We start from the raw sequence: 19,712 nt of genomic DNA, 5'->3' as shown, positions 1-19,712 counted from the left end.
AGGAAGGGAGGGGGAGTCATAAGAGGGCCAATGAGAGCTGCAGCTCTGGATGTGTGTCTCTGTGTAAATCCAGGAAGTGAACAGGCAGCAATTTCAGCTGCCCACAGTTAAAATGGATAAAGCCAGACTCAGTGGAGGGAGATTTCTGCAGCATATTTGGCAAGTACAGAATCACAGTATATATAAAATAATATGCAAAGTGGTTGGAGGGAAGCTTCGGAATGGCAAAGATGTGTATATTACAAATTATGTGAGCAGACTGCAGTTCCTCTTTACCATCCCTGCTGAGCCATGCCCACTAAATAAGCCACACTTCCTGCACCACAATGCCCCTCCACCTCCAGTGTTTTTAGTGGAAAACTGATATAAAGCAATAATTTTAAGGAAAAGAAAAAAAAAAAAAACTATACACCTAAAAAAAAGTATAACTAACTACCATACAGCCAACCCTTTCCTTTATAATTGCGATAAACATTGGCGGCAAATGTTCCTAGTCAGCTGTAAGTTAGATAATAGGAACGTTTGGGCGAGGTGCAGGTTCCCCGGCCGGAACTGGTAATGTTGCACAAGGCGGAACTTCCTGTCGGATAGGTAGGCTGCTTGTGGTGGGTGTAGAGTGTGTGTAGATCACAGAGCGCTAGTTTCGAATCGGTATCTCAGTGAGGACGGCGGGTTGTGGCGATGTACAGACCGAATTATCGCTCTCCTAACTCCTGTGGAGGCGGCGGTGGTGTTGATGGAAGCCCGGGGCCCTTCCGCAGTCCGGGGCCTTTTCCAGGCTCCGGGAGCCCCATGCTTCCTCCGCCATTGCCGCCCTGGGGCTACGGGAGTCCGCACACGCCGAATTACGGGCAGAGGCCTTCTAGGCCGTACGGGAGCGGGGGAGGGCAGTCTCCGCGGTCTTCACCTTCTCAGGGGGGCTGGTATGGCGCTCAGTCACCAGGTAATACTTCACCCCGAAGAGGCAGCCCTCGATTTAACGTGTCACCGTACAACAAGTCTCCGGGAGGAGGAGGTAACCACCACTACCAGCAGCACAACGCCCGAGGATACTCTTCACCCAGACACACCGCCAACTACCAGGTAATAGAGATAGGCCTGCCAAGGGCTCCGCTATCAGCCATACTTCGTTTATTTCTTAGGTCCTGTAACTGTAAGATGAGCGCTATTAACCCTATCTGGCCTGTACTCCGCCATCTGACTCACCGCTTCAAAACGTAGGCCCCATTCACTTGTGTGACATGCTGCGCTTTTTTCCTTTTAGCGTGTTTGTCGTCATTTGAATGGGCTTCCCTACATGCAACAAATGTGCCAAAGTAGCGAGAGTATCCTATTTTGGCACCAGGCAATTTTTTCACATGACAAAATGCAGGGATGCTACCCGTGCTTGGCTTCCCTTTAGGAAAAAAGATACAAAAAAACTGGTGGTTTTTTTTGCAAACCACCAGGGTGTGAATGCAGCCTTACACCTCGTACAGACGATCAGCAAATCGGATGATAAAAATCGCTTTCGGATTGATCGCACGATAGTCTTATCATTAGTACACAGCTTTTGACAGCCGATCACGAGAGTCCGTCCAACAATATCCGAAGGGACAGACACGAAAACTTTGCTCGCACAATAGCCCAGCGAACGACAATAGTTTAATCAGTACATGCGAACGACAAGTCATACGATTTTCTGATAGACCCCTTTCACACTGGAGCGTTTTGCAGGCGCTATATCGTTAAAAATGGTGCCTGCAAACCGCCCCAAAACAGCTGCTCCATTCACTCCAGTGTGAAAGTCGGAGTGCTTTCACACTGGAGCGGTGCGCTGGCAGGGCGTCGGAAAAAGTCCTGCCAGCAGCTTCTTTGGAGTGGTGAACTCACTACTCCTCCAGCTCTGCGATACCGCCGGCAAAACGCCGCTCCGGCGGCGTTTTGAGGGCGGATTTAACCCCTTTTTGGTCGCTAGTGGCCGAATAGCGACGGTAAAACAGCACTAAAAATAGTGCCGCTTTACCGCTGACGCCCTAGGCGACTCGTTGTGAAAGGGGTCATAGTATGTATGAGGCATTAGGCTCCATGCACACTGGGCTTAAAAAATCTGTTCTCTTGGCAGTAAAAAAAACGCTCATATAGAGTATTTTTTTTGTACAAAGTTTAGTAGAGTTTTATGCTCTTTCTGTAGTAAGCTCCAATCAGAAACGCGAGCCAGAAAGATTTTTTTTTTTTTTTTCCTGCCTCTAAACGTTGAGCTCAAAATATGCTTGTAATCATCCCAATGTACATGGACACATAGGATAGAATTAAGGCTGGGTTCACACTATTGCGAATTGGATGAATTCGCAATAGCAGGAGATTTTGACCTGCTCTCTATGGAGCCGGTTCACATATATCCACTGCGGCTCAGGTGTGAATTTGCATAGGAGCCCTGTGTGTCTTTTTGGTCCGTTTTCAGGTTTGAATTCAGCCAAAAATTCGGGCTGAAATCTCGGACCTGAAACAATGGTGAATGGGGACGCACCATACACTGGCTGTGAGCCGCATGAGAACATAGTGTGAACACAGCCTGAGCTGCTTCTACAGGCAGAACACAAGACTCCTGTAGAAGCAATGTTTTTTTAAGCCAGTGTGCATGGGTCCCTAGAGGTGAAAGATAAATGTTGCGTCTAGATTTCTCTGTCTTTTCTCCTCTGTAATTCCCCAAATATTTTTTTCCTACTTCACGGAAACGTTTGGTTCTGCACTTAGGCTGCATTCACACCTGGGAATTTCTGCTTGCAATTTTAAAATGCTTTGCTAAAAGGACAAATCGCACAATGCGTTTTTCAGATGCCATTCACTTTAAAGGCACTTAAAAATGTATTGTGGTTCTGCCACTCCAAAGAGGCTCTGGATGCTTATTTGGGCGATAAGCTTCACGCGTTGCGGTTTGCTACAATTGCAGCGTGATTTATTGCTCCAGAACCATGCAAAGTTTTTAGGTGCCATTGAAATGAACGGTATCTGAAATTCACATTGTGCGATTTGTCACTTTACCAGTGTTTTGAAATTGTGGCGATTACGCCCGCGATTCAAAATGCCCAGGTGTGAATGCAGCTTTAGTGGTGTAAAGCTGGTAAAATTTCCTTTTTAAATTTTTTTTTACTAGGAGCCTGCAAAACATTGCTGATTGTGGGTGCTATGTAGGGCTCTTGCAGACAGTTTGTGTAATGCTCGTACCTTGTACTGGCAGGCGGTTACACAATAATAGGAAGACTCTATGAACTACCCAGAGCACTCAACAACACACTGGTAGTTCATTGAAAACTACAAGCCCACAGCCGCAAAGGTTGTCGGTACTTGTAGTTTTCACATTCACAGAACTCTGTGAATAAATGACGCAAATGCTTTTTTTTTTTTTTTTGTGACTGTGAGCAGGGGGAGAAGATCCCCCCCCGCTCACAATGGGGCGAGCAGGAGCTGCTGCATCTGTTACATGTTACACCCTAAATACTTATCCTTTAATGCATTCCTTAAGGAATGCATTAAGGTAAAAAATGTTTAGGTAAAATATCCCCCCCCCCCCCCCCCTATACTTGCCTTACTCGATCCAGCTTCGTGCCCATATGCAGTGACTCTTTCCTTTCACTTGCAGGCTTTGCTGAGGCAATGGCTCCCACTGCTCTCAGTCAAATCCTGTGACAAAGAAGCAGAGGTCAGGGCTGAGCCACTTTGTCTATGGACACAGGCAGTGTGACTTGGGATTGAGATCACTGGTATGCTACGATAGGAAGTGGCTTCCTATGGTGGCATGCTGAGAAGAGGAGGGGCCAAGAGTGACGGCGTGGGACCCGAGAAGCGGAAGTTGGAGGGGGGGGCTGCTCTGTGCAATGGAATTGTAAGTATAAACCTTTTTGTTATTTTTTTTATAAAACTAAGAGAAATACTTGTTTATCTTCCAGTGGTATTGTCTCTCACCTGCATCTTCTCCGTGTCCTCGTCTTTGGCTATCTTGGCTGGCCTGAGATGACATCACTCCGGCACATAGAGACCAGCTCGACCCTGTAAGTTGGGCTGTGCATGTGCAACTCAGTTTACAGCACTGGAAAAGATGACAAGCAGGCAGTTAGAGGCATTTTATAATGCCTGTCTGCTTGCTGTTTCTTACAGTGGAACTTCAGTTTCTTTCCTCTCCTAGATTAAACCAGCAGTTAAGTAATGCAAGGGGTAATTTTTAAATTTCCCATTGTTGGGCTATAAGGTCTGGGAAGTATTGATTTATCCAGGATCTTGCTACTAACAAGATCCTGCCTAAGCCTAGGATCACAGTAGCGTGTTCGGAAACTCATGTAAACCGAGATCAGTTTGATCAGATGCTTTACAAGCCTGTAGCAGCTTGTAAACATCAAACTGGAAGTGACAAGGAATCCTTCTCACTTTCCGTTTCTTACATAGCAGAGGGGAGGCAGGGCCCTCTCTTACTTTAAGTGGACAAAGCAGCGACAGTCCTGGGTTCCCTAACTGTATTATACCTGTGTTTATTATGGGTGACATATTGAACCTGGATGTTTAAACTTGCTGACCAGGTCTTTTCTGTAACTTTTTGTTTGGTATTTTTTGCTAGAAAATTACTTAGAACCCCCAAACATATTTAAAAAAAAATTATAGATATAGATCTATATCTATATCTATCTCTATATCTATATCCTTTATCACACAGTATAGGCGCAGCTTTCAGATAAAAGTGGTCTCAGCGGCGGATTCGCCGCAAGATCACTTTTATCTGGGGTGTTAAAAGGACATTGCAATAATAAAAAGTAAAATAAGAAAAAAAGATTGAAAGCGCCCCGCAGAAGTGAACGTATACGTAAGTCGTGCCCGCATATGAAAACAGTGTTCAAACCACACATGTGAGATATCGCCGCGATTGTTAGAGCGAGAGCAATAATTCCAGCCCTCCTTTGTAACTCAAAACTGGTAACCTGTAAAGGTTTGTCTCCATTTCACGAGCGGGCACAATTTTGGAGCATGACATGTTGGGTATCAATTTACTCGGACTAACATTATCTTTCACAATATAAAAAAAATGGGCTACCTTTACTGTTGTCTTATTTTTTAAGTGAAAAAAAAAAGTATATTTTCTCTCAATTTCGCTTGTAAGACCGCTGCACAAATACGGTGTGACAAAGTATTACGACCGCCATTTTATTCTCTAGGCAAGTGATGGCGAACCTTGGCACCCCAGATGTTTTGGAACTACATTTCCCATGATGCTCAGTTACACTGCAGAGTGCATGAGCATCATGGGAAATGTAGTTCCAAAACATCTGGGGTGCTGAGGTTCGCCATCACTGCTCTAGGGTATCTGAGAAAAAAAAAATGTTTGGGTGTTCTCAGTACCATATGTATAACACGCACCTTAACTTTAAGGGGGAAGCTTCAGAAAAAACTTTACACGGACACCTGTACAACACACAGCCCCCTTTCATTATAAAGACCCCCCGCATTCCCAGCGCTGGGACAGGGACAGTGCTGCCAGCATACTCTAAAGTTGAGAAAACTTCATACTGTCAGCCCATTCTCATACACCGCTCCTCCTGTGTCACTCTCATTGTAAATCAAAGCTTCTAAATGCCTCCATTAGAGCCCTTTCACACTGGGGCTGTTTGCAGGCGTTATTGCGCTAAAAATACCACCTGTATACCGACCCAAAACAGCCTCTACTGTTTGTTCAGTGTGAAAGCCCGAGGGCTTTCACACTGAAGCGGTGCGCTGGCAGGAGAAGAAAAAAACATGTGCAAGCCGCATCTTTGGAGCGGTGACGGAGCGGTGTAATCATCGCTCCTGCCCATTGAAATCAGTGGGGCAGCGCGGCAATACCGCGGCTATAGCCGCGCTATGCAAGTGGTTTTAACCCTTTCTCGGCTGCCAGTGGGGGTTAAAACCGCACCGCTAGCGGCCGAATACCGACGCAAAAACGACGGTAAAACAGTGCTAAAAATAGCGCTGTTTTACCGCTGACGCCCCCACCGCCCCAGTGTGGAAGGGGCCTTAACGCTGCTCTCTCTCATGGATCGGTCATGTACACTTGAGGAGGAGCGGGAGAAGAGCAGCCACAGTGGCGTTAAGGGATTCAGAGGCTTAGATTTACATTGAGAGTTACACTGGAGCAGCAGTATATGACAAAGGGCTGGCAGTAGTGTTTTCTGAACTTTAGAGTTTACTGGCAGCGCTGTCCCATGGCCAGGGGAGGCAGGGTGGCCGGCCTGACACCCTCCCAATAGGGGGCACCCAGGGTGGACCGCCCGATCCCCGCCCCTTGCTGCTAAAAAAAAAAACAGGTATCAGCGTATAACACACAGGCACGGTTTACCCTCTATTTTCAGGGTAAAAAAAAGTGCGTGTTTTATGCCAATAAATACGGTAATTTTCTAGCAAAAAAAAAAAATGATTTTAACTTGTAAACACTGAAAAATAGGTCCTTTTAAGTGGTTAATGACTTTAAAAAAAAAAAAATAGTTTCCCCAATTTTTGCAAAATGTGAAAGATGATGTTTCACCGAGTAAATTGAATGCTCGTGGAATGGCAACAAACTATGGTACTTAAAAATCTCCATAGGCGACACTTTGAACATTTTTACAGGTTACCTGTTTAGAGTCACTTGCGCTAGAATTATTGCTCTCACTCTGATTGTGGCGATACCTCACATGTGGTTTGAACACCGTTTACATATGTGGTCCCGACTTATGTATGCATTTGCTTCTGCTCCTGAGCATGAAGGGATGGGGCGCTTTAAACTTTTTATTTTTACACTTTCCCTTTTATTTTTTTTATTTGATCACTTTTATTCCTATTACAAGGAATGTGAACATCCCTTGTAAAAGAAATAAGCATAACAGGTCCTCTTTATTGAGAGATCTCTCATTTACCTTAACCACTTCAGCCCCGGAAGAATTTGCCCCCTTCCTGACCAGGCCATTTTTTGCGATACGGCACTGCGCCGCTTTAACTGACAATTGCGCGGTCATGCAATGCTGTACCCAAAGAGAATGTAATTTTTTCCCCCACAAATGGAGCTTTCTTTAGTGGTATTTGATCACATCTGTGGTTTTTATTTTTTGCGCTACAAACAAAAAAAAGCGACCAATTTTGAAAAAAACACAATATTTTGTACTTTTTGCCATAATAAATATCCCCAAAAAAAGGCTTCATCAGTTTAGGCCAATATGGATTCTTTTACATATTTTTAGTTAAAAAAAATCGCAATAAGCGTATAGTGTTTGGTTTGCGCAAAAGTTATAGCGTCTACAAAATAGGGGATGTATTTATGGCATTATAATTTTTAATTTTTTTACTAGTAATGGCGGCAATCTGCGACATTGCGGCAGACAGATTGGACACTTTTGACACCACTGACATTTTATACAGCGATCAGATCTATGAATAGCCACTGATTACTGTATAAATGTCACTGGAAGGGAAGGGGTTAACACTAGGGGCGATCAAGGGGTTAAATGTGTTCCCTCGGTGTGTGTTCTAACTGTGGGGGGATGGGACTGACTGGAGGAGGAGACAGTTAGCTGTTCCTAAATACTAGGAACACACGATCTGTCTCTACTCCACTAACAGAACCGGGATTTATGTGTCTACACACAGTTTCCCGTTCTGGCTCTGTCAGGAGCGATCGGGGGTGCCTGGCAGACATCGCGGGCACCAAGCATGGGCGCGCGCGTGCCCCCTATACCCCTTAAAGCGCCCGCCATACAGCTACGGCGATTCGTGCAGGGGAGCCATACTGCCGCTATCAAATGGCGGGCGGTCGGCAAGTGGTTAAAAAGCAAAAGAAAACAAAACCTTTTGTTTGACTTTAAAAAAAACAAAACAAAAAAAATCATTTGTTTATGCCCAAGAACCAGAAGTGATGTTAGAGGTCGCTTCGGTCCTCCAAGAGCATAGAGATGAGTGGGGGCCATCTTGCCCTCACTCGACTTCCTGCCCAGCAAACGGCCACATCGAATCGCTTCTGGGCTTACTGACTGCTCCGGTAAGCTTGGAAATGAGGGGGAGGGGAGGCACACCTCTCTTGCCACCTTAAAGTGATTTCTCCAAGCGTCTTCCAGGACAGCCCATGAGACCTTGGGCTCCTCCTACCAGGACAGGAAACACGTCACCCCCACCAGATAAAAGGGCGGTCCTCCAGGCCCATGTCAGTTATTTGTGTTTCCTCCAGACAGGGGGTAACATGTTCCTGGAACCTGGTCCCTAGGTCTCATGAGCAGGGGCCCTATAGGGCTATTTGGGGTGTTTCACTAACCTCTCCTCTGCCAGTAGCAGCACTCCGCTGGAGAGGGGTTGGCTGTGCTGCCGTCTCCTGTGTCTCAGTGCCTGGAGAGGGCCAGGACCGGCATGGTGTCAGCTCCCATAGCGCTGTTCTTAGGAAAGCAGCGGTTCCTCTCCTCACAGGCAGCGTGGCTAGTTGTGAGGAGAAGCAGGAAGCTGTGGCGCTTGAGTAGGGGGCAGGGCTTCTGCGCCCCAAGCTGGCCCACAGGAAGTACTGAGAGCAGGTCACTTCCGGGCCATATGACATCATCGCCGGGCGCCGGAGACGCCGGTTCCAGTCTCCTTAAACAGCGCGAACAGGAGACACTGGCCGCTGTTGTTTTCTGGTAAAAGCAGCCAGGCTGTGGAAAGCCAGAAAGGGGCAAGATGGATCAATCTGCAGTTCCTACACAGGCAGTCGATGCGCCCAACACCAGCAGTGAGTGTTCCCTCCCCCTCCCCTCTCTGTAGTAGTGGGTTAAGGGTACACATTTCCTCCCTCCTGCACATGGTGATTTGGAGTGGTGGGGTGGCTGTGAGTCTTATTAGGGGTCACTTATCTTTTTGTCTTACAGACCAAGACAAGACTCAAGCGCAGCCACCTAAAAAGAAATGTGCGGTGTGCGCAAACAAATTGAGCTCCTCGTGGAGCAAAGCCGTTTGTCGCAGCTGTATAGATGGCCTTGTAAAGGGTGACCCAGTTACCTCTTGTCAGAAAATGCTAACCTCTGTTAGGGACGAGCTTGCGTCCACCTTTAGTTCTTTTAGAACACTTATTGACAAGCTCCAGACCCCAGTAGAGGGTCCGTCCACACAGAGAGCTTCAGTCAGCACTCCGCAGCAGGCAGAGAGTGAAAACTCTGAGGCTAGATCTACCCGTTCTTCCCCTGAAGGTTCAGAGCCCAGGGATAGAGAATCCACTCGAGGCTCGAGATTTAAGTTATCTGTAGAGGATGTGGATGACTTGTTAAAGGCTATCTATACCACCCTTGAATTGAAAGAGGAGGAGGTTCAGTTATCCAAACATGATCTTATGTATAAGGGATTGCATAAGAAAAAACCTAGAGTTTTTCCAGTCCATAGTTCATTGATACGGTTAAACTGGAATAGGATAACCCGGAGAGAAAACCATTCTTCTCTAGTAACCTAAAACGAAGGTTCCCTTTTGATGAGGACACTGTGCAGCCATGGAACAAAAAAGAAGCTGGACGCACCTCTTTCAAAGGTTTAAAAAAATTCGGACCTAGCGTTCGATGATATGGGCATGCTTAAGGATCCGATGGACAAGAGGGGGGATATCCTTCTCCACAGAGCCTGGGACTCAGCAGTTGGGAACCTGAAACCAGCTCTATCCTCCACTTGTGTGGCCAGGAATCTGGAGGTTTGGTTGACTCAGATTCAGTCACACCTGTCAGCGGGTACCTCAAGAGAGCAGATTTTGAAGTCCTTTCCTCTCCTCTTTCAGGCTGTAGGTTTGTTGGCAGATTCTTCCGCAGAGTCGTAAGAATGTCGCCCAGGACTTCGGCTTTAGTGAACTCGGCCAGGAGAAGCATCTGGCTTAAAACCTGGTCAGGGGACCCAGCCTGCAAATTTATGCCTTTGTGGGCTTCCCTTAACAGGTGATCATTTATTTGGCCCAGGACTGCAGGAGGCTCTGGAACGCACGGCTGATAAGAAAAAGGCGTTTCCAGAGAAAAAGGGAAACCCGACAGACAAAATTTTTTCGGCAGGCAACAGAGTCCTAGAGAAAAGGACAGTAGGCAGAAAAAAAAATTGGACTGGGCACAAAGGCAGAGGCAAAGGGGGAGTGCTGTTTAACCCTCCTCAACAGCCCGCCAAGCCACGGTGACTTGTGATCCCCGGTGGGAGAAAGATTGATTGTTCCCACAGTGGGCAGCAGTCACTTCGAGCCCCTTCATCCTGGACCTAGTGACCAACGGGTACAGGCTGGAGTTTGTTCACCAACCATCAGAACGATTGTTGGTCACCTTTCCTCCACAAGATCGAGAGAAAGCGAGGGTTCTGGGTCTCCAGATTGGAGACTTATTAGATCAAAGTCCTGATTCCTGTTCCACAGTCAGAGCAGAGCAAGGGATTCTATCCCCATGTATTTGTGGTAAAAAAAAAAAAAAAAACGTTGGGAAAGTTTCGACTTATCCTGAATCTCATGACCTTAAACAGGTCCATCAGATACAAGCATTTCCGTATGGAGACGGTATTTACAATCAAAAACCTACTATACCCAAACTGCTTTATGGCCACGTTGGACTTAAGGGATGCCTATCTTCATATCCCTATCCATCCAGCCTTCCAAAAGTTTTTAAGATTAGCAGTGAAGACGAGTATGGGAACCCGACATTTTGAATTTCAGGCCCTCCCTTTCGGTCTTTCCTCAGCCCCACGCATCTTTACGAAGGTGTTGGGGGAAGCGCTGGCTCCACTAAGGTTAAAGGCGATAACTGTGATCCCTTACTTGGACGACCTCCTGATAGTGGCAAAATCATACCAGAGGCTGTTGGAGGATCTCCAGGCTGTACAGGACTTCTTACAGTCCCTAGGCTGGCTGATAAACAAAGAAAAATCATCCTTGATCCCGGCCCAGAAAGTAACTTATCTGGGTTACGATTTTTGCTCAGTGAAACAGAGTTTTTCTTCCTCAGGAGAAGATTACTAAAGTGTTCCAGACTATGTCAGCATTGCAGACCAACCAGTCGGTCTCTCTGAGACAGGTGTCGAGGGCAGTGGGTCTTATGACCTCATGTTTTCCTGTGGTACCATGGGTGAGACTCCGTCAGCGTCCATTACAAATGTTTCTATTAAGAAACTGGGACGGGGACGTAAGGTCCCTGGAGTCAAAGATCCGGCTTCCCGCCAGGATAAAAAGAAGCCTGTGGTGGTGGAGAACTGGCCAGCACCTAGCAGGAGGACTCCCATGGTCCTTTCCCATATCCCGAAGAATTACCACAGATGCAAGTTCCTGGGGATGGGGGGGGCCCACCTCAGCAATTCAGTAGCACAGGGAGAGTGGTCCTCGAGGGAGGCAAGGGCCTCATCCAATCAAAGAGAGCTGTTAGCAGTCCAGAGAGCCCTGCAGTCTTTTCAGATGGAGATCAAAGGTCACAACCTCCAAATTCTGTCAGACAATATCGCGACAGTCGCGTATATCAACAAGCAGGGAGGCACGAGAAGCTGGATGCTTCAGTCCATTGCCCATGAGATCCGTTCATGGGCAGAGGGGAATCTAGCTTCAATTTCGGCTGTACACCTGAAGGGGACAAACAATTGCCTGGCAGATTATCTCAACCGTCACAGGAAAGACCGAGACAACTGGTCCCTTCATCCCGAAGTCTTTGCAGACCTCACCAGGGGATGGGGTTATCTCGTAGCGGATTTGTTCGCAAACCGAAACAACCGCAAGACGGAGATATTCTTTTCCATGAACCCGGCAGACCAAGCCTTGGGGATCGATGCTCTGGCAAACTCGTGGCCTTCAGGCCTATGCTATGCCTTCCCGCCAATCAGACTGATTCCAGAAGTCCTCCGGAAGTTTCTGCTAGAGGAGACGGATCTCATTCTAATTGCCCCATTTTGGCCCAAGAGGCCATGGTTTTCCCTGCTACAGTCCCTGGTTTCAGAGCCTCCGCGGAGTCTTCCGAAAAGGGAAGACTTATTATTGCAGAGTCCAGTATCACACCCTCAGGTGGTTTCCTTAAACTTGACGGCCTGGTATCTGAAGAAAAGATACTAAGAGCCCAGGGGTTCTCGGACAAGGTAGTCAAGACTCTCATTAATTGCAGGAAGCCGATTACTAGAGCCATATATTCCAAAGTTTGGAAAAGGTTTAACTCATGGTTATCTGAAAATGAAAGATTAACCCATGATATTCCGTCTATTTTGGAATTTTTCCAAGAGGGTGTCAACAAAGGTCTTTCAGTTAGTACCTTAAAGGTACAGGCGGCAGCTATTAGTGTCTTCCTCCCAGTTTTCTCTCCTCGAAAATCCCACTATAGCCAGATTTTTCAAATCTATCTCTAGGGCCAGACCAGTAGTGGTGAGAAATTGTCCAACTTGGGACCTGTCCCTAGTACTTCAAACTCTGGTGGAATTTCCGTTTGAGCCTCTGGGAAGTATTTCAGTTAAGTTACTTACATTAAAGACTGTGTTCCTTATAGTTATTACCTCAGCCTGTAGGGTAAGTGAGTTGCAGGCCCTATCAGTAAGGGAGCCCTTCCTCACAATTTTTGAGGATCGAGGAGTTTTATGAACCGATCCAGGTTTTTTGCCCAAGGTAGCAAGTACATTCCACCGATCTCAGAACATTGTACTGCCAACCTTTTGTAGTTCGCCACAGGGCAACCTAGAAAGAAAATTTAGTTTTCTAGATGTAAGAAGGATTCTCTTAGTCTATCTTGAGGTCACCAAGACCTTTAGGAAAACTGATGCCTTATTTGTCCTCTTTTCTGGAGTTCACAAGGGGAATAGTGCATCTAAAGCCACACTGGCTAGATGGATAAAACAAGCCATCTCTGAAGCTTACAAATTTAGGGAGGTTCCTACACCTTTTGTTACTGTGCACTCACGTAGAGCCTTGTCTACGTCTTGGGCTGAGAGGGCTGGTGCCTCACCGGAACAAATTTGCAGGGCTGCCACATGGTCCAGTTACTCGACCTTCATTAAACATTATCGCCTGGATCTCCTATCAGCTCAGGAGCAGGCGTTTGGTCGTAAGGTCCTTCAGGCAGTTGTCCCTCCCTAGACTGGTAAGTTCTGGCTTATCGTCTCATGGGCTGTCCTGGAAGACGCTTGGAGAAAAGCTGAGTTAGACTTACCGGTAACTCCTTTTCTGAGAGTCTTCCAGGACAGCCGGATTCCCACCCGGTTCTGTCTGAAGTTATGTGTATTATGGATATATTTTGCAGGGTCCTAAGGTTCTTGGGAAGACTGACATGGGCCTGGAGGACCGCCCTTTTATCTGGTGGGCGTGACGTGTTTCCTGTCCTGGTAGGAGGAGCCCAAGGTCTCATGGGCTGTCCTGGAAGACTCTCAGAAAAGGAGTTACCGGTAAGTCTAACTCAGCTTTTTTTCGCGCGAATCCGCCCGCAGGACCTTTTTTTTTTTTTGTTTGTTTTTTTGTTTTTTCCAAATCGCCCACAGTAAAAAAAATTATACTGGAGTTATGGCAGCTAGCTGCTGCCATAACACTGGTATTTAACGTCAAAGTAATGACGTGTATATATACTGTGGGCAGTCGGCAAGTGGTAAAAAAAAAAGTTTTTTTTTTAAATTGTTGACTGTGTATTTTAGGTAGGATAAAAAAGCAAAATGTGCACTATTTTTTCTGGGATGTACTATGAGTACAAATAACAAATTACATGGACATATATGGTATCGCTGTAATTGTCAGGAACAGGAGAATTTATTTTGGGTTGTTCTTTGGTGGTACATTATGGTAGTAGCAAGAAATATAAAGCTACATTTAAAATAATATATATTTTTACAATTTTGGGGCAGTTTTCCTTTGATAAAAAAAATAGGTATCAGTTACTATTTACTACCAAAAGAAAGTCCAATTTGTCCTGAAAAAAAAAAAAAGGTATTAACCTGGATGCACAAAGTAGTTACGATGATATGTACGGTTTTACGAACACATATCAAAGTTGAGTTTAGGCATTAACATTTGTTTTACCCTCACTCACACAAGTGAGGTGGATGGAGGAATCTTCCCCACTGTGCTATTGTATTTTGACAGCAGGGACTTCTCTGCTGTAAGAATACACTGATCAGTGCTGCAGGGGCTGATAGAATGATGGACAGTTTTTTTTTTTTTTTTTTTTCAACATTCCCCTTCGAAGTCGATCATTAGATTAACTTCTCTCAATTGAGAACATCCATAGGTGGTTCCGGTCCCTGCTGAACTATCTATCTATCCATTTTTTTTATTCAATTCTTGCTCAGGCGAAATAAAAAAAGAATAAATCCACAGATGTACAGTACTTCTCTATCCGTAGCATGTTGCATACTGTGTCATTCAACCCACTTCTGTAAACCCAGGGCATCAAGGATCCATTCCCTGAGGAATTATCATCCAGTCACCCTGGGTACACAGGAAAATGCTACAGAGAGCAGCTCCAAATCAGCAGTTTATTTTTTGTTTTGTTTCGCATTTGTTGTAAGCATGCAAGGGTTTTTTAACTCTTTCATGACTAAGCCTGTGTTTGAAATTTGGTGTTTACAAGTTAAAATCCGTATTTTTTGTGAGAAAATTACTTAGAACCCCCAAACACTATGTATATTTTTTTAGCAGAGAATAAAATGGAGATTTTTGCAATATTTTATATCACACGGTATTTGAGCAGCGGTGTTTTAAACGCACATTTTTGGGAAAAGGGACACTTTCATGAATTAAAAAAAAACAAAACAGTAAAGTTACCCCAATTTTTTTGTATAATGTGAAAGATGATGTTACGCCGAGTAAATAGATACCAAACATGTCACGCTTTATAATTGCACGCACTCGTGGAATGGCGACAAACTACAGTACGTAGGAATTTCCATAGGCGACGCTTTAAATTTTTTTTTTTTTTTTTTTTTTTTTTTTACGGTTACCAGGTTAGAGTTACAGAGGAGGTCTAGTGCTAGAATTATTGCTCTCGCTCTGACGATCGCGGCAATACCTCACGTGTGATTTGAGCACCGTTTACATATGCGGGCGTGACTTCCGTATGCGTTTTCTTTGCTGCGCGAGCTCGTGGGGAAGGGGTCGCTTTAAAAAAATGCTTTTTTCTTATTTATTTTATTTAATTTTATATTTATAAATTGTGTTAAAAAAAAAAAAAAAAATTTGATGACTTTTATTGCTGTCACAAGGAATGTAAACATCCCTTGTGACAGTAATAGGTGGTGACAGGTACACTTTATGGAGGGATCGGGGGTCTTTTAGACCCCCGATCCCTCCTTTGCACTTCAAAGTATTCAGATCGCCAAAAACGGCGATTCTGAATACTGTGTATTTTTTTTTTTAAAAAAAACGGCGCCATTGGCAGCCGAGTAAACGGGAAGTGACGTCATGACGTCGCTTCCGTGTTTACAATTAGAAGGCTGGAACGAAGCCGTCCACAGCTTCGTTCCAGCCGCCGGAGGCAGCCACCTGGTCACCGGGCCTCCCGATCGAACGGGGGGCCCGGTAAGAGCGGCGGGAGGGGGGGCATCCCCTCCCGCTGCTCCGGTATAACAGCCGAGTGGCTTTTAGCTGCATCGGCTGTTATACCAGGAAAGCCAATCGCCGCTGTAAAAAACGTTAACGGGATAATGCCTGCAGCTGCGGGCATCATCCCAGGATAACCCCGGAAAGCCGAGTACGCACATCTGCGTATGCTCGGCGGGAAGGTGTTAAAAGAGGATGGGGCAGATAGAGTGGGAGGGCAGAGTGCCAGAATTCTGCATTCAGATTTTCCTATTGTGCCCAAGACATTAAATCTAGAAATGTACTTGAGTTGGGTGTCTAGTTGATTGGAAAAGGTTAACTGGACGTCCACTTCAGATTATTAGGTTTTTTTTTTTTTTTTTTTAATGGAACTGAACGCAAGATTGCAGATATTCTTTTTCCTGTTTCTACTTACCATAGCTTTTCTGCACTGTCTCTGTATGAAGGTGGCCATCTTAGTATAAAGCACAGGGCTTTTCTTCCTGATAATCATAGCTTCCAGCAAGGAAAACGGTGAGCAGCACAGTGGTGACATTACCCAATCTCACTCCTGATCTCCTGAGACCAGCTGTCAGTCAGCAGTACCTTAGAGCCTACATATTTTACTATTATACCTCATGAACAGACACAGTGAGAGGCTCAAAATATGACAGGGACAATGTTATAGGCATTTTGCTGCACCCGGGGTGCCGCATGTACGTAGCTATACTCTTGTAAATGCCAGTGTTCCTGTGCATTGACATTTACCCATACATGCATGTACAGCATATTTCCTGAATGCAAACCTCTGTTTTGGAAATCTGTTGTATGTGCATGCGTAGCTAAATATGTGCAGAAGCATCAGCGTTTACAAGAGTACGGCGGCGTACAATCGCTCCCCTTTATGACAAGCTGTTCACCCTACTTGTTGCTCTATGGGCTCAGAAAAATGTCTGGAATTTTAGGCTGGGCATAATTTAATCGTCACACCTTCCCTGTACATGAGGCGTTGGGCTGAAGGTATGGTAGTGCGCTGCTTAGGCATCCTTGTACACCAGAAAGTGCACGGCTATATTTCAGATGTTAAAGGCAACAAGTATATTTTCTGAGGGTACTGCTTAGGCACAGTTAAGTTAGGTTTTTTTTTTTTTTTTTTTTTTTTTTTTTCAATATTCTTTTTATTGAAAGTTTTGCACAAATATAAAACAACAACCAGTGCACCACTGCAAGTGCACTACAACATACAAAGTGTACATACAGCCAAAAAAAAAAAGCCACGTAGGGTCCAACCATAGTTAATGGTTTTAAATGATCTCTATGACCTGACAAAGTTTCATTCTTTGGCTAGATTGTATCTATGTTTTAAATGCTACATGACTATAATTTTTTGAAAATGGAGGACATATATATTGAATATTTGTTTACCTGATGATGATTTTCTTTCAAAGGGTTCTCCCAGGACATCTACACCTTACGGTACGGCGCATGGCAGAGGGAAGAGAGTGTCTGATGTGGAAAACTATTACACACCTTCAATGCTTGAGGATCCTTGGGCTAACCTAAAGCCATTATCCTTATCAGACATAGACCAAAAGAACAACAGTGAGCAGACAACAAATACTGGCAGAAGAGGGAGGTATTTTAGCTAAACCCTAAAATCCCAAACTCTGAGTGTAGACTAAAAACGAGGGATGGTAAAGGACACAAGTCAACACTTTTTTAATTTTGAGAGGAAAATTCTTTTATCAGATTTATTTTTTTATTGCATCCGATATTACCGCCATACAGTGTTTTGGAAGTCTAGCGTTGTAGGAAAAAGTCAGGAAGTCCACCAGCAATGAAGAACAAGTTGTTCTATAATCACCAGCATTCTGTGACTGTCTTACACGGGTTTCAGTTTCCAAGACTTCCCACTGCTCTGCATCCCTTAGGCTTATCCTAAAGCCTAATTTTTACTATTTGTTCCACTAAATTGGATTTATTTTTACGAAATACAATAGGTTTGTAATCTGTTCACGCTAAAAGTGTATATTATTTGTATGTAATTTTCAGAGGAGCGGTTAGTTTTATATTCTAAAATGTTACTGTCATGGCATTGCGTTTTTTTGGGGGTAATGTGCTTCACGTTTTAATCAACAAAAAGTTGCTTCATGGAAGCGGGTTAGTTTTGACATATACATTGTGTTTTTGATTTTTGCTGTAGAAGCCAAACTGCAGAATTTGAAATCCCTTCATAGTGTATACTTTTTGATCTTTTTATTTTTGAAGCGAGCTTGCCTGTTTTTTGAGCAAAGTATATGGCTAACTTGTATTGTTTGTATAATTTTGGTCTTGAGAGATTTTTAATTTATAAAAGAAAACACTCTGAAGTGTTGTCATTTATAATAGTTTTTATTTGCATCAATGCTAAAAGTTTAACCTTTTAGGGAACACGAGCATATAAAGTGTGTAAACGTAATGTGAGTGTGTATATCAGGAACATAATCATAAAGATGAGATTAGCCATGACCTGCTAAATGTAATATTTACTTATGGCTTTGGTTTAATTATTTTATCTATGTTATAATGTTTATAGAGTGATCATCTCTGTCCATTAAAGTTTTTTGTTTGGTAGTGTGGGAACTGAAGCCGTTTTAGCAGTTTGAAATTTCATTGTTGTAGCCCAAGAGTCAGGGCTCCAAGATCAAATACAATGTCCTTTCCTATGTAGTAAAAAATACTGTAACTGGTTTGTGTCTCCTTCAGTAAAGAATACTGTGGACTTGTTACAAGAGAATCAGTGGCCTGCCATTACTGACCTCTCTTCCTGGGCTGTCATGTGGATGTGGACCAGTCAAGATGAGCTTTGACTTTAATTTTCTGAATATGTGCTGGGCCATTTGGGTCTGTAATTCAAACGTGAGAAAGCCAGATACATCCAGGCAAGCTAACCCTTTCAGGAGATTGCCTGCAGTGGGGCTCATATTCTCATATCAAATGTTTTTTAAGGCTTGGTCTACCAAAACAGTTGCGGTTATAGGCAGGCAATCCTGTGGTCAATCACTCCCAGACCAATCTTCAGACTCTACAGTGCAGTCTTTCTCAACCACAGTTCCACATAACCAAAGGGTTTCCTCCAGTAGTTCTTTGAACGTTTCAGAGAAGTTTCGAGTTTCCTGAGAATTCAGTGTTAAAAGGGTAAACTCCATGTTAAGAGTTTAAAAAGACTTCTCCAAAGGCAAGACCTTCCTGGTCACATTTTTTTTAAACTCTCCCCATCCTCTATAAAATAGAACTAGTGTCAGTGCCATTTCCTATTTGTGAAAATGTGAAATGTGCAATAGGGAAAGGCCCCCCTTTTTTTTTTTTTTTTTTTTTTTTTTTATGCCTGTTACTGGCTGGCATGTTGACTCTCCCTGCTAGAGGCTCCAGCAGTGGATGATGCATCCAACTGCCTAAATTTAAAATGTTTGCATGGGCTGCCCACTTATTTTATAACCGTTTACATCCAGTAAAAGTAACCAAAACGCTACAAGAGTAGGCAGGTATTTTAAATGGCAAGTTAAAGAAAGTTTGACACACGATTCAATAGATACGTTTTTTGCTGGCAGAGCCCCCTTTTTGTTTTTTGTTTTTTTTGTATCATGTTAAAATGCATATTGATTAAAGGGTGAATACATATCTGTCCAAAGGGCTTCTTCATTGGCTGGTGATGGATGACGTTTCCTATGCACAGGAGCTAGTCATCCCAGCACTCAGAAACCAACCCAGCATCATAAACTGAGCTGCGCATGTGCAGTTCAATTTACAGCACAGAAGACAGCAAGTGGACAGGTAGGGGCATTTTATTGCCGAAGAGATAGGCTTTTATTGCCGAAGAGATATGCACTATCTGCTCGTTGTTACTTTTAGTGGAACTTCAGTGCACCACAAGTGCACTTGGAAGTGCAGTCGCTTTAAATCTGAGGGGTAGATCTGAAACGAGTGGAAGCTCTGTTGATTTTATCATCCACTCATGTGCAAGCTATAATGCTGTTTTTTATTTTCCTCGCATGCTCCCCTCGGATCTACAGCGACTGCACTTCCAAGTGCACATGTAGTGCAAAGTGGATTTGCCTTTAGTAAATAACCCCCAGTAAGTATTTTATGAAAGCAAAAGCAGAGAGCCTGGAGAATAAAATAGTTATACATAGAATTTTATGTTGCATGCTATTCCTGCAACTGTTTGTCAAACCCATATTTTCAGTGAAAAAAATTATACCCT

General features: G+C 44.3%; 1 protein-coding gene across 1 annotated transcript; it reads left to right on the top strand.

Moving 5' to 3' along the window:
• Nucleotides 1–597: 597 nt before the first annotated feature.
• MPLKIP (M-phase specific PLK1 interacting protein) lies at nucleotides 598–18,096 on the top strand. The gene is made up of 2 exons (XM_073630536.1): nucleotides 598–1,083; nucleotides 16,918–18,096. The coding sequence occupies exons 1-2, from the start codon at nucleotides 682–684 to the stop codon at nucleotides 17,116–17,118; spliced, it is 603 nt and encodes a 200-aa protein (XP_073486637.1). The 5' UTR covers nucleotides 598–681; the 3' UTR covers nucleotides 17,119–18,096.
• The last annotated feature ends 1,616 nt before the right edge of the window (nucleotides 18,097–19,712 follow it).

Source organism: Aquarana catesbeiana, linkage group LG05, assembly GCF_042186555.1.
Source record: "Aquarana catesbeiana isolate 2022-GZ linkage group LG05, ASM4218655v1, whole genome shotgun sequence".
NCBI lineage: Eukaryota > Metazoa > Chordata > Amphibia > Anura > Ranidae > Aquarana > Aquarana catesbeiana.
The sequence above is the reverse complement of the archived record's forward strand: the minus strand, read 5'-3'. Positions and strand labels throughout refer to the sequence as shown.